The following is a 13,253-nucleotide window of genomic DNA, read 5'->3' on the forward strand; positions in this document are numbered from 1 at the left end:
AAGAAGGGAAAAAAGGAGAAACGAGTGAAAAGAATGGGATATTTGGAAATGCATGTGGCCTGAATTTGTTTGTTTCAAGAATTTAAAGGGAGATAATGATGAAACACACACACACACACTTTAAATTGTGCCTAGCACATAGTATTCAATGATTCATAAACCTTCTTTATCAAAAACATATATTTAACCTACATGGGTTAAGTGATAATACCAGAAAGCTGGGGAAATATAGCCTCCTCCAAAATTTATTATTTTATTATAAAAATAAATTTATAATTTTATTATTCCCTAGGAGTTGAAGAAATACAGTTCTCACAGGAATTGCACACCTGTGTCACAGTCTTCTACATCACAGCCTCTCCCAGCTCAAACCCCACCTTTTCAATCAAATTGGAAAGTCTGTTTGTTTCCAACCTTTCTTATTGTTCTCCACTTTTTCTAAATTGGTGGCAAACTTCCTCCTGTTGGCCTGGAAACAGCTGAGCAACAGCTGGAAAGGCTCATAGGCATGCCCCCTCCAGTAATCAGAACTGGACAAATGAAAGTCAGAATAAAGATAGACTAGGATGCCAGCAGCTCCATGTCCCAAAGTAGTGATACTGGTCTTAGACGAGTCACTTGGGGTGAGGGCTGAAGCTGCCAGCATTCCAAGTCTAGCTTTGTCATTTACTGGCTGTGTAACTTAAGGAAAGTTACTTTGCCACTCTATTCTTCAGTCTCCTCAAATACAAAGCAGGAATAGTAACATCCTCATAGGGTTATTATAAAGAGAAAATAAAACCATCATAAATAACTAAAACAGTCATTGGCACAGAGTAAACACAATGAAACTTAACTATATTTCCTGTCTGTGTGAGTGTCTGTGTGGGTATGTGAAATGTCATTAGCCAATGAAGATCTTTTCTAGCATGAATAAGTCATTCATTATTGAATGAGTTACATTTAAGAGTCAAACTAAATATTTGGGGGTTTGATTCCTGTCTGAGAAAGCTTTCTTCTTGAATTTTCTATTTGTCTTTAAGGTAGAAAATAGTGTTGTAAAGGGAGAATGGAAAACAAAGATACCAAATCCTGTAAGAGAAAGTTCTTGATCCCTGAAATCCAGGATAAACCCTCGGAACTTAGTTCCAATGAAATCCTTGTCAGGTGGGGCATGACTGTGCAAGAAAGAGTGACAGAAAAGCTAGGGGATGACAATGAAGTGAGAAGAACCCTTGTGGGAAACAGATCTAGGAAAGGCTGAGTAAAAGAAGGTCCTGGAAAATTGGATAGAATTCAGAAAAATAAATCGGACTAAGATGGCTAATGTTAATCAATCACTTCCCATGTGTCAGGTACTATTTAAAGGACTTCATATGCATTAAATGCATGTAATGCTTACTTCAACCTTAAGAATTCCCGTTTCACATGTAAGGAAACCAAGGCAGAGAGAGGTAATGTAGTTTTCCCAAAGATCACACAATTTCCGAAGAACCTCATCCTTTAAAAGGATGAGCAGAGAGCTGGCAGAGAGAGAGTTTGTTTAGAACTGGAAATGGGGTGGGGGGCAGGGCGCGGATATGAGGATAGGGACAGACTCTGAGTTTGAGTGCACTTATACTGATGTTACTGAGATTTTAAATTCCAAAAACTTTGGTATCATTTTATAAAGTATTTCTTAAACTGGGATCTCTGTTTTATGCACCTTAAAAAACAAAGTAGACTGTAAAGTCATGAAAGTTAGGCATCAATGAGATCTTTTGTTTGGACTAGAAGCAGTCTCAAGCTTGAGAGCATGTATAGATCTTCCACTGTAGTTGCAATAGTTTTTTGTTACTCAGTCTTGCTTGTCTCTTTCCTCCACCTTGCTCCAACAACCAACATATTCTAATGATAATAAACATGAACACTAAAATAGTGCAAGAAAAATAACGTAGTTTAGGGGCTTGCTATAGAAGGTAATTTCTCAGACACTATAAAATCCCTTATTTTGTTTGCAAGCAGGAAAGTTAGCTAATAACCATCTTTTTCCAACTCCTCTTGCAAGTGCAAATCCAATACAGTTCTTCAGTTAGGCACAGTAAAAAGAAAATGCAAAGGCATTTGAAAAAGCTCACCCATTTAGATTTAATTACATACATAACTGGTGTCCTCCCAAGTGTGAAAATGCTGTAACCAATAAATCAGACAATAAAATGCTATCTGAGCAGAACAGATTTATAGAGAAGATGTGTGAGCAATCGAAATTCACTGACTTGCTTGCACTGGGTATTTTTACCCAGAAAAGTTCTTATATGCAAGAGCAAATTCCTGCTCTTGGAATCTTGCCTCCTTTTGAGCACTTAGGTCAGTTAGTTTCCCTAGAGGGTGTTCTTGTGTAATGACTTTTAAATGAACAGGCTATATTAATCTTAAAATCATCTCTATATGTTAAAGAATCACTAGATCTGTGTTTGTATCTATATTTTGAGGACTATCTCATTTGTCCACTACTGTTTCTCACATGTTTAATTAATAACTACTTAATGAAGCTTAGTTCAGTAGAAAGAATATTTCATGTTAGAGTTTGCTGGAAATTCACAGACAAGGAAGACTTCAAACTTTTGCAAACCAAATTTTTAAAAGATGTGACATTCAGACTACCAGAAAATGTGACATTCAGACTATCAAAATATCTTCCCACTATCATGGGGAAAAACAAAACAAAACTATGTTATAATAGTAAGGGGATAGATAACTCAATCATTGCCAGTGGTTTTGATCTTTATAAAACGAATGCATTTTTAAATGTATTTACTTTGGACTGAAATATCTTGCAAGTGACAAACAGAAAGTTGGGAAAACTGGAGTCTTGTTATCTGTTAGGCGTGCTTTTGCCAAGTGCAAAATCTTTGGAGGGTATAGTCTCATCACATTTTTCATGTTCCCATTTGGAATAAAATCAAACGGACAAAAAAATATTTTCCCTTTTAATAAAACCTTGTAAAACTAATACTTTAATACACTTTATAACTGTTGGTCAACCATGTTAAAGGCACAATCTGATCTCTGCAGACACTTTTCTATGGAAAAGAGCCAGTCAGCTGAACAACTTCCTCATTTGTTGTGCTTATGAAAATGAAAATTTAACAGACGAGAATTTCAAAACCATCCATGGTTACAAGTAAGGAAACAATAATAGCAGGACTTTATCATTAACTTACAGTGCTCTTGGAATTTCCTTGGTTAAGTCAGACAGCAAAGTGGCTCTCCCTGAGTGGGAATAGTTCCTTTCTTACTTTCCTTTCTGCATCACACCATAAAGCTCACTTCTTAAATGATCTTGGTTAGATTGGTTTTGTTATTTGTTTCTCTGAAAGTTCTAGGCTCTGACTAGAAAGCAGGAATGTAACAGTGTGAAACTGGCGAAGTTCAGAGATACTCTTGATTGACTCAAATAGGATCCATTTCCTCCTTCTCCCTAACTGTGGATTTTTAAGTCTGGGTCTGGCTCCTGCTCTTTTTTCTCTAAATATTTATTAGCTAACAATTACATGCCGGCTCCAATGGCAACAAATTTGGCTGAGAAATAAATAAGAAGGCTTTCTTTTCCCAAATATGCTAAATAATGCAAGGACCATGTAGTTTTTTGTAACTGGAGTTTTCCTTCATCCAATTATCAGATTCAGGTCTTCCAATTTCAACACTCATTTGACATATATAAAAATCATGTTACTTCAGTATGCTCTGTTTTACTTCACTATACTCTGTTTCTCTCTCTCTTTTTTATTTTCCTTTAAAAAAAAAAAACGATTTCCCATTTGTTTGCCTGTTTCCAGTAAGTTGCTCTAGTAAGTATTTGCCTCTCTTGTATATGCTGGGTACTCTGCCTAAAGTTAATAGAACTGCTTAGTAAAGTCCACTGAATCCTGGCACAAGAACCTATTACAGTGAAGAGCATTCCTTTTACTTAGAAATATTTTAAGAAATAAATTTCTGAAAAGTTGCCTGATACGATTTAGAATTCATTATGTGATCAAGACACTAAACCCAGACCTGCATTTTGCAAGCCTTTTATTTTTATATTTGCAAAGGGCTCTCTACACCAGTTTACTTAAATTGACCTTTTGTGCTTTAAATAAATGTAGTTTTTATAAAGCTGAGGCAAAGCAGCAAGCAGAAGTTGTACTAACCTTAGTATATTTAAACTGCAAATTGGTGAGTGGGGCAGGTACGTCTGGCATGGCTGAGGACGACATTGCTGGTTCCGCTCCTGGAACACAGGTGACAGGCTCAGCGATTTGGTTCTGATAGAGCACTTGGCTTTATTTGTTCCTTTTTATCTGCTTGGGCTAAGGTTTATTTGCATACTGGGATATGATTGGATGAACAAACTCTGAGCAAAAAGAAAACGACACTACTTATTTGTAACACCTAGAGCAGGAAGCCCTTGACTTTAAACTTAAATCCTTAAGAAACCAGTGCTCCAGTATTGAAGCTGCGTCCGGAGTCAGGGCACTATTTGCAGACGAATTAATTTACAAAGCCGAAACCTGTGATAAGTGTAGGAAGCACAGCTGCTCTGGCCACTAAGGCCAGTTATTATTTTTTTGGCTTTTCGTGCTTTTTATGTTACTGTGAAACTTTCTGTGTTCTGACAGACTTGGAATCAGAGAATTCGAGGATTGAAAAGGAATCTCAAAGGGCACTTGTTCTTTGCAGAGGCCAGTGAGGGAAGGATCCTGGCCAGGTGTCTTTAGGACAGTGCTATCGGCTAATCTGTCCATGTCCCAGAAAAGCAGGGTGTCTTTTCGTTAGGTCCCCTCTAGAGACCCTACCCCAAGGCCACTTTAAAAGAATCATACCCATCAAATGTATTTCAGTGCTTGGTAAGCAGACCTACTAGGATTTCAGGAGCTCTAAATTATCTTTATTTAAATTATCTTTATCTTTATTTAAATGGTCTTTATCTAAATTATCTTTTATATGTGGGAACAGAAATGTCAGCAGGATTTTTTAGGGAACTCAGACTGTGCTGTCACACACTCACCACAATAGCAAATGGCAATATCGTCTGCTAAAACTTGCTTAAAATGAAAGTAACCTCTGGTTTTGGAAGTTGGCTGGTATTTATCAATCACTGACGCAGGCAATTGTACCAAGAGTGAATTTAAACAGGACTCTTGAGTAATATAGGTTCTTAAAATGAGATTAATGTTTCAAGTTGGGAACATTCAAAAAGGACAAATTTTAACTGTACTACTCCCATTTTTAAGTATAAAAGTTTATTTTATCAAAAGTCTAGCAAAAGTTACAGTCAGAACAAGATGGAAAACGTTGGGTGCTTTTAATCAATTACCAAGAATTAAGAGTAATAATTATTTCTTCCAGTGAAAAGCGCCAGCTTTTCCAAATATGGGATTTAAGTAGGGAAGCTAAGGTTTGTTGAATAGTTACTCCTAATCAGGGGCAGGAACCGTACTTTCTCTTTCCGCCCTCACTGGGTTCCCCATTTTACAGACATAAAATAGCTTGTTTACGAACACCAATCTTATAAGTACAAAAGCAAAATTTCATTTCAGGCCAGTGTGACACCAAAACCTTGGTTCTTATTCTAATTTATTCTCCTTGTCCTCCTCTCCATAAGAGCGTTCCCAGATGGGCTCGAGAGTCGGCTGTTTTGTTCTCTGAGTCGTCACCCTCACAGGCCCTCAAGCGTAGCCTTTTATTTGTCTAAGATGGGGGTCAGCAAACTTTTTTTCTGTAAAGAGAGAAAGATTATTTTCTGTTTTCTAGGCCACATAGTTTCTGTTTTGATTTACTCAACTCTACAGTCAACCAATACCATAATACACTTTGCAATACAATTTTATTTACAAAAACAGATTCAGCTCATAGGTCAGGCCCCTAGATGCTAAGACAACCATCCCTGAGGTCCTTGCCTCCACTGTGCCTCTGCTTGAAGACTAGACAGAAACTTCTGTGCTGTTTCATTGTTTTTTTCTCTCTCTCCCTATCCCCCTCACTCACAATTTCATTCTTTTTGAAAAATCTAATTGTTTTCTCTCTTAAAAATGTGTTTTGAATTAAATGCACAATTACACAACAGCTGTTACATAACTCACAGAGTGGTGCTCTGGCCAGGCCCAGACAGCTGTGTTTTGCTACTTTCTTCTGCTCTCAGCTTTGCAGTTGTTTGTAGAGTCAAACACTTGTCCAGGCAGTCAAAGCTCAGTGCTTCACAGCACACTTGCTGTGTCATCTCACTATTTATATGCTCATTCTTAATCATATTTTATTGAATAATTACATAAGAATAGGTCCCTTTATGCCAGATATTACAGAATGTAGGTAAAAGGAACAGCTATGAAACAGGTTACCACACCTGCCCATTAAATTTTTACAAATATTTACCGAGTATCTTCTATGAGAAAAGAATTGTGATTAGAGGATCAGGAACTCTCCCACCTTAATCTTTCTTGAAGGGCAGATCTTTCTTATCCAGAAACCACAGAGCCTGAGATCTCTGCTTCTGAAATAAGTATTTATATCACCCATCTCCTAGAATTTGTCTTGTAGAATAGCATGTTCTTAGGAGTGTTTGCATGGGTGAAAGGCTGAGGAGATCATTTCCCTCCTTTACAAAGGGAAAATGGCTTTGGTGAAAACTCAGGGACAAGGAAGCCCCACTTCAAGACTGGGTCAAAGCTTGTATATTTTTATGTACAATATATATTGTATATTTTAGCAGGCTTATGCAGCAGAGGATGGGCTGGAAATTAAACTTGGGAGTCATAGATGAAGTATGTTTAATCAACCTTTCCTTCTTAGGGGCAAGTTAAATTACACACACACACCTGTGAAGGGGTGGGAAGAGGAGCATAATTTAATTTTCTTTTAAATCTGACTTCTTTTAGTCCTTGGTGAAAACTGTCATTATCCCAAGAACCATACAGACTAGGTCTCCAACCATGGCTGAAACTGCTATCTCATAGTATAAGGAATCTCTCTAAAACTCCTCTAAAACTCAAGCCTTAGTCACTGAAAAGCTATTGGGGCCTAAGCTTCTCGCAGTCACATGAGTAACTGAAATAAAAAACATGCACATTTAACACACATAATGGTTATATGTGGTGAAATAACCACACATTGGTTATAAATGGTGAAATAAAAAATTGCTGATCTTCACATTTTCTGATTTCAAAATCCAGAATCGATCTGTTGGAGCTGAACTTGCTTTGCTTAGTGACATCTGCTGTCCCTGACTCTTCAGTGTCGCCTTCAGCATCACAGAGTGAGTCCGCTGGGTGGTTAACCCAGTGATGGATATGTCCCTTTGCTTTTGATCACTGCAGTTTCAACAGACACCACATGGGTTCACATGCCTGTTTGGCTTTTAATAATTTGGAAAAAAAAGTGGCTCTTGTTATGTGATGAGAGAATCTGTGCTTGACTGGCAAGTTGGTATTATAAAGGGAGGTGGAAGAAGCATTAGAGTGTGTGAACATATCTTTTTGTGGGCTAATTTCTGTTCATCTGACATCCTTTGCCCATTAGCAATGTTTTATTTTTTAACCTTTGATTTCTCCTGCTCCTCATATATCCTATCAACTGTTTTCTCTTTGTCTTGTGCTACTAAAATGGCAGATGCCCCTCTTACCTGATACAACCAGGATACTTACTAATTAGAAGGGTAACTAAAAGAAACATTAGATTAAAGCCTCTATAAGACTGTTTTAGTTTAAGTAGATTTTTGCTGAACTTCACAGGCCAAATCCATTTCTTAGAGCTGGGTCTGCTGCTCGAGCTTGAAATAACCTTGCACGAATAGTGTTCACATTGTTTTTGTTTCCTCAAAATGCAGAAAGAAGTTTAAAGCCATTAAAGACATCTTTGAGGCAATCTGCATGCAGACTACTTTGAGAGTTTTATACATTTTCTCGTTTTTTTTACAATTTTCTTATGTATAGATTGTTAGTATGCCAGCGTGTTTCATAATTTGACAAGATTGAGTGTTTACATAACACTCAGTTTTGTTTTCATAGAAATCAATTGCCCTTTCCTCCTAATAAATCAGCAACTTAAATAACATTTAATTCAACCATGCTGTTGAAATACTAGGTTCACATGATTGATAAGAATTTGGAGCAAAGAGATTTGACTACTGGTAAGCAGAGAAGATTGTTTCCAAAACTGAGTGTATGTAGACATGAGTCTACATATTTTTTTCTCTTTTAATTTATTTTTATTAAAAATTTTTTAGAGTCAAATATGCCATATATGTGTACATGCATGCTAAGTCACTTCTGTCGTGTCTGACTCTTTGAGACCCTATGGACCATAGCCCACCAGGCTCCTCTGTCCAGGAGATTCTCCAGGCAAGAATACTGGAGTGGGTTGCCATGCCCTCCTCCAAGGGATCTTCCTGATCCAGGGATCAAACTCATGTCGTTTATATCTCCAGCATTGGCAGGTCGGTTCTTTACCACTAGTGCCACCTGGGAAGCCCATAACATGTATAGAAAGCTGCAAAAATCATAACATTTTCGTAGTAACATCTCAACAAAAATCATGAAAGAAACAAAACAAAATAATCACCACTGGGGTCAAATAAAGAACAATATTAGAACCTCAGAGTCTACTTTGTACATCCTTTCTGTCACTATGTCCTTCTTCCTCACCCCAGATGACCAGTAACTTAACTTCTAATGCCACACGTTCTTTTCTCCCTGGTTTTGAATTTGTAAACAAATTATACAGTCAAAATATTCTTACAAAGGAAATTCAGAGGTGCAAGTTAATCTGGGAAGTGAGTTAAATCATGGTTGTAGGTAAAGAAAGTTTCTCAGGGAGTACTCTCCACTCAAATGTCGTCCGATAAATATAAATTATAAGTGCAAAATGCACAGCAACAAGTTAGCATTTTTAAGTCAAGGGTATTTTTTTTTTACTCCCAATCCTGGCACATGGAAGGGTGCAGAGAAATGACCCTTTTCCTATAGAGTTTCTCAGAGCTTAATAATGCTTGGCAAACTGCACTAAATTATAAAAATACTCAACCCTTATTCTATGTCTAGAAATTTATTTTAAGGAAACAATCAAATATGTCTAAATTATGAATCAGTATCTTTAGAATAATATAAAATTTAAAATACTAAATGGTTTAGATAAATCCTGGGTTAGTGAAAAAAGTAAACAAATACTTGGGGAATTTTTGTGTTATGCTATAAATTATTTTTTAAAAAAACAGGTTAACAGGTTATAATCCTGTGTACTATCTGTAGGTATGCTGAGAAATTGTGCTTTACTTTTAGTATTTGGCTGAAATCTGCAATTTGCCTTTGACTTTTGCCTCAGTGTTTGGAAAGCTAAATAGCTGAATTTTGACTTTACTGTCATATCTGCCATTCTCAATTTATGCATGATAAAAAGAAACATGTGATTTCTTTTTGTTATATTTTATATAATTTCCCAGACAGAATAATGACTTCTAAAGATATCTCTGGAAGCTGTGAAAGTCACTTTATACGGTAAGAGAAATGTAACAGTTGTAATTTAATTAAGGATCTTGAGCAATTATTTATTTTGGATTGTCAGGGTGAGTCTTAGATGCAATCCCAAGTATCCTTAGAAGAAAGAGGCAACGGCGATTTGACCACAGAAACAGGAGGTGGCTTGGTCACTGAAGCTGCTAGCTTTGACAAGTAAGGGGCCAGGAACCAGGGAATGCAAGGAATGCAGTTCTAGAAACTGGAAAATACAGGGAAGTGGATTTTTCTCCAGAATCTCTGGAGGGTACTGGCTCAACCCATCCCTCTGACCTTGACCAGTGAAACTGATTTCAGTACTCTGACCTCTAGAGTTTTAAGAGAATAAAGTGTGCTGTGTTAAACCACAAAGTTTATGGTAATTTGTTACATCAGTCATGGGAACCCAATATATAATCAAAGTAAGCACGAGTTCAGGGTTGCTAAATAGTGCAAGCTGTTACTGATCACATGTTCTGCATGTTGTTCTGGTTTATTGTTAAAATCTAAATATTCCTATTCAAATAAAGGAAAGCCTCCCCTCCCATCTGACCTTGGCGTAGAAACTTCTCAGGTGCTTGACATCTTGAAAACTTTTCAGTTTCAGTTTCAGTATACATGTATATTCATTCAATTGCAAAAGTAAAATGCAATAGATAATGCTGTTTATGAAAGCCATTAATTTTTTAAATGATTATTTTAGCTGGACAACATCAAACCTGGTTTGAATTTGCTTCCTTTAATTCGTTCCCACATTTTAAAGTTATATGTACCCAGATCTATAACCAAAATCCCAACTTAACTTTCAGGCTATACATTCCAGCTGCTTGTTGGTTACCTGAGCTACATGTCACATCTAGTCAAATAGCTGGGTTTGAAAATGGAGAGCCTGCATATTTGTTTTATGTGGACCATGCAGTATGATTGAAAAAAAAGAAAAGAAACATTTACGTAAAAAAACAAATTTTAACTTGAACATCGGAAGACTCAAAGAGTATTTTAGCCTGCCTACCCATTGGAATCAACTAGGGAGTTCAAAACAAAACAAAAGAGATTCTGATTCAATAACAGGGGTTTGAGCCCAGCTGTTAAGTCGCTTCAGTCATGCAACCCCATAGATGGCAGCCCACCAGGCTCCCCCATCCCTGGGATTCTCCAGGCAAGAACACTGGAGTGGGTTGCCATTTCCTTCTCCAGTGCATGAAAGTGAACAGTGAAAGTGAAGTCGCCCAGTCATGTCCGACTCTTAGCGACCCCATGGACTGCAGCCAACCAGGCTCCTCTGCCCATGGGATTTTCCAGGCAAGAGTACTGGAGTGGGGTGCCATGGCCTTCTCCATGAGCCCAGCTATTGGTATGCATTTAAAGTTTCTCAGGTAATTGTAATGTGTGGTCAGCTGTCTGAACCACTGAAGCATCTCTAACTCTATTTCCTCATGTTGTTCAGAGTTGGAGAGACATGCACATCACCTGGAAAACTTTTAGAAATGCAAATTCTCAGGTTCCATCTCAGACCAACTGAATCAGAATCTTTGGAGATAGGGCCCAATAATCTGTGCTTTAAGGAACCCATCAGGTGATTCAGAGTTAAAGTCAAGTTTGAGCACCACAGCACTAAACATAGACCCAACCTATCTCTAATATTTAGTTCAGCCTATTTTCACTCAATTAAGTTAACTACCTAGTCTCTTAGTTCATATTTTAAGACCCCCTGATTGAACTCACTGGCTCAGTGGATAAAGAATCTGCTTACCAGTGCAGGAGATACAGGACACTCAGTTCAATCCCTGGGTTAGGCAGAGGAGGAGATGACAACCCACTCCAGTATTCTTGCCTGGATCTGGATAATCCCATGGGCAGAGGAACTGGCAGAATACAGTCCAGAGGGTCGGAAAGAGGTGGACCCGACTAAGTGACAGAGCACGCACACACACACAATTGAACTCACTATCCTTTCTCAAAATCAAACTTTTTTCTTGAATTCCCCCCTTCTGATTATGACAAAACAACACTGGCCAAATTTCAGGCATCTGTGACTCCTTGCCTTTTCCCTGTAAAACTATTAATTTTATTTATTGAAGTAATTATTACCTTCAACTGTCTAGTGTCCTGACATTGTAGGTATGGATTTTAAAGAGCAAATCACTCTCATATTTTTAATCCAATCTAAGAGTTTCTGATTACAAGAGTCTTTGTTAAACACATATATTTAGTACATTTCTACTTCTATTGTGATGACTCATGTACTTTATGCTTTCTGTTTGTCCTTATATCAGTTAGGATTAGGTTTGGTGCCCATCATGAAAAATCCAGAATAAATACTCAAAATGGAAATGGATTTCTCTTTCACATAAACAGATATTATAAACTGCTCATCCAGGGTAGGCGTGGTAGCAGAGTTGAGAGATACAGAGGCTCCTTTCAGCTCACTGCCCCAGCATCCCTGAACTATGACTCTTGGCCTCCTGATAAGAGAAGGCTGCCAGAATTCCAACCATTACATTCATATTCCAGGATTCAAATGGAGAAAGGGGAGGAAAAATGACAAAAGACTAGAGGACCCTCAGTGATCAGAGTTTAGTCACATAAACACACTTAACTATAAGGAAAAATAAAGACTGTACACTTTTTTCTGGGCAGCCAGGCTCATGGGTCAAAATCAGTAATTGTAATATTAAGAAGGGAGGACTATTGCAGAGGTAACTGCATACTCTTTTTCTTCTTATCTCTCTTCTCTGGTGTGGAGTACAATTTCTTTATTCCTCCATTTTCACTTCTTTTCTTGTTTAGAAGAAATATATATTTTTATTTGTCAAACTATAAATTTTAATGCACTTCATTTAAGGATATAAATTTCCTTCTAAGCATGTCTTTAGCAACATCTACAAGTTTGGATAGGGCTTCCCTGGGTGCTCAGCAATAAAGAATCCACCTGCCAATGCAGGAGATGCAAGAGATGCCATTTCAATCTCTGGGTCAGGAAGATCCCCTAGAGAAGGAAATGGTAACTCCATTTTTGCCTGGGAAATCCCATGGATAGAGAAGCCTGACAGGCTTCTGTCCATTGGGTTGCAAAGAGTTGGACATGAATTTAGCGACTAAACAACAAGTTTGAATACAGTAGTTTTATTTTTTCAGTCAATTAAAAAGAGTTTCTAATTTTCATTGTGATACCTTCTTTGACTTATAGTTTACTTTGGTGTGCATTTCTTAATTTTTCTATTGGTTGGTTATCTTACATTACTAAGGCTATCATGTACTTGCCAATTTAACATTGCTTTATCTTACTTGTGAATTGAACTTGTTATCACTATTCAGTTCAGTTCAGTCACTCAGTTGTGTCCAACTTTTTGCGACTCCATGAATCACAGCATGCCAGGCCTCCCTGTCTATCACCAACTCCCAGAGTTCACTCAGACTCACGTCCATTGAGTCAGCAATGCCATCCAGCCATCTCATCCTCTGTCGTCCCCTTCTCCTCCTGCCCCCAATCCCTCCCAGCATCAGAGTCTTTTCCAATGAGTCAACTCTTGGCATGAGGTGGCCAAAGTACTGGAGTTTCAGCTTTAGCATCAGTCCTTCCAAAGAAATCCCAGGGCTGATCTCCTTCAGAATGGACTGGTTGGATCTCCTTGCAGTCCAAGGGACTCTCAAGAGCCTTCTCCAACACCACAGTTCAAAAGCATCAATTCTTCAGCGCTCAGCTTTGTTCACAGTCCAACTCTCACATCCATACAGGACCACTAGAAAAACCATAGCCTTGACTAG

General features: G+C 37.8%; 1 protein-coding gene across 1 annotated transcript in view; it reads right to left on the bottom strand.

Moving 5' to 3' along the window:
- Window positions 1-4,280, bottom strand: part of ALDH1A1 (aldehyde dehydrogenase 1 family, member A1) — a 53,420-nt gene extending 49,140 nt beyond the window's left edge. The window contains exon 1 of the mRNA XM_010844886.1: window positions 4,152-4,280. Within this exon, the coding sequence (XP_010843188.1) occupies window positions 4,152-4,217 (66 nt within the window). The 5' untranslated portion in view covers window positions 4,218-4,280. The remainder of the gene's footprint in view (window positions 1-4,151) is intronic.
- Window positions 4,281-13,253: the final 8,973 nt, after the last annotated feature.

This window comes from Bison bison, unplaced genomic scaffold, assembly GCF_000754665.1.
Source record: "Bison bison bison isolate TAMUID 2011002044 unplaced genomic scaffold, Bison_UMD1.0 scf7180017864212, whole genome shotgun sequence".
Classification (NCBI taxonomy): Eukaryota; Metazoa; Chordata; class Mammalia; order Artiodactyla; family Bovidae; genus Bison; species Bison bison.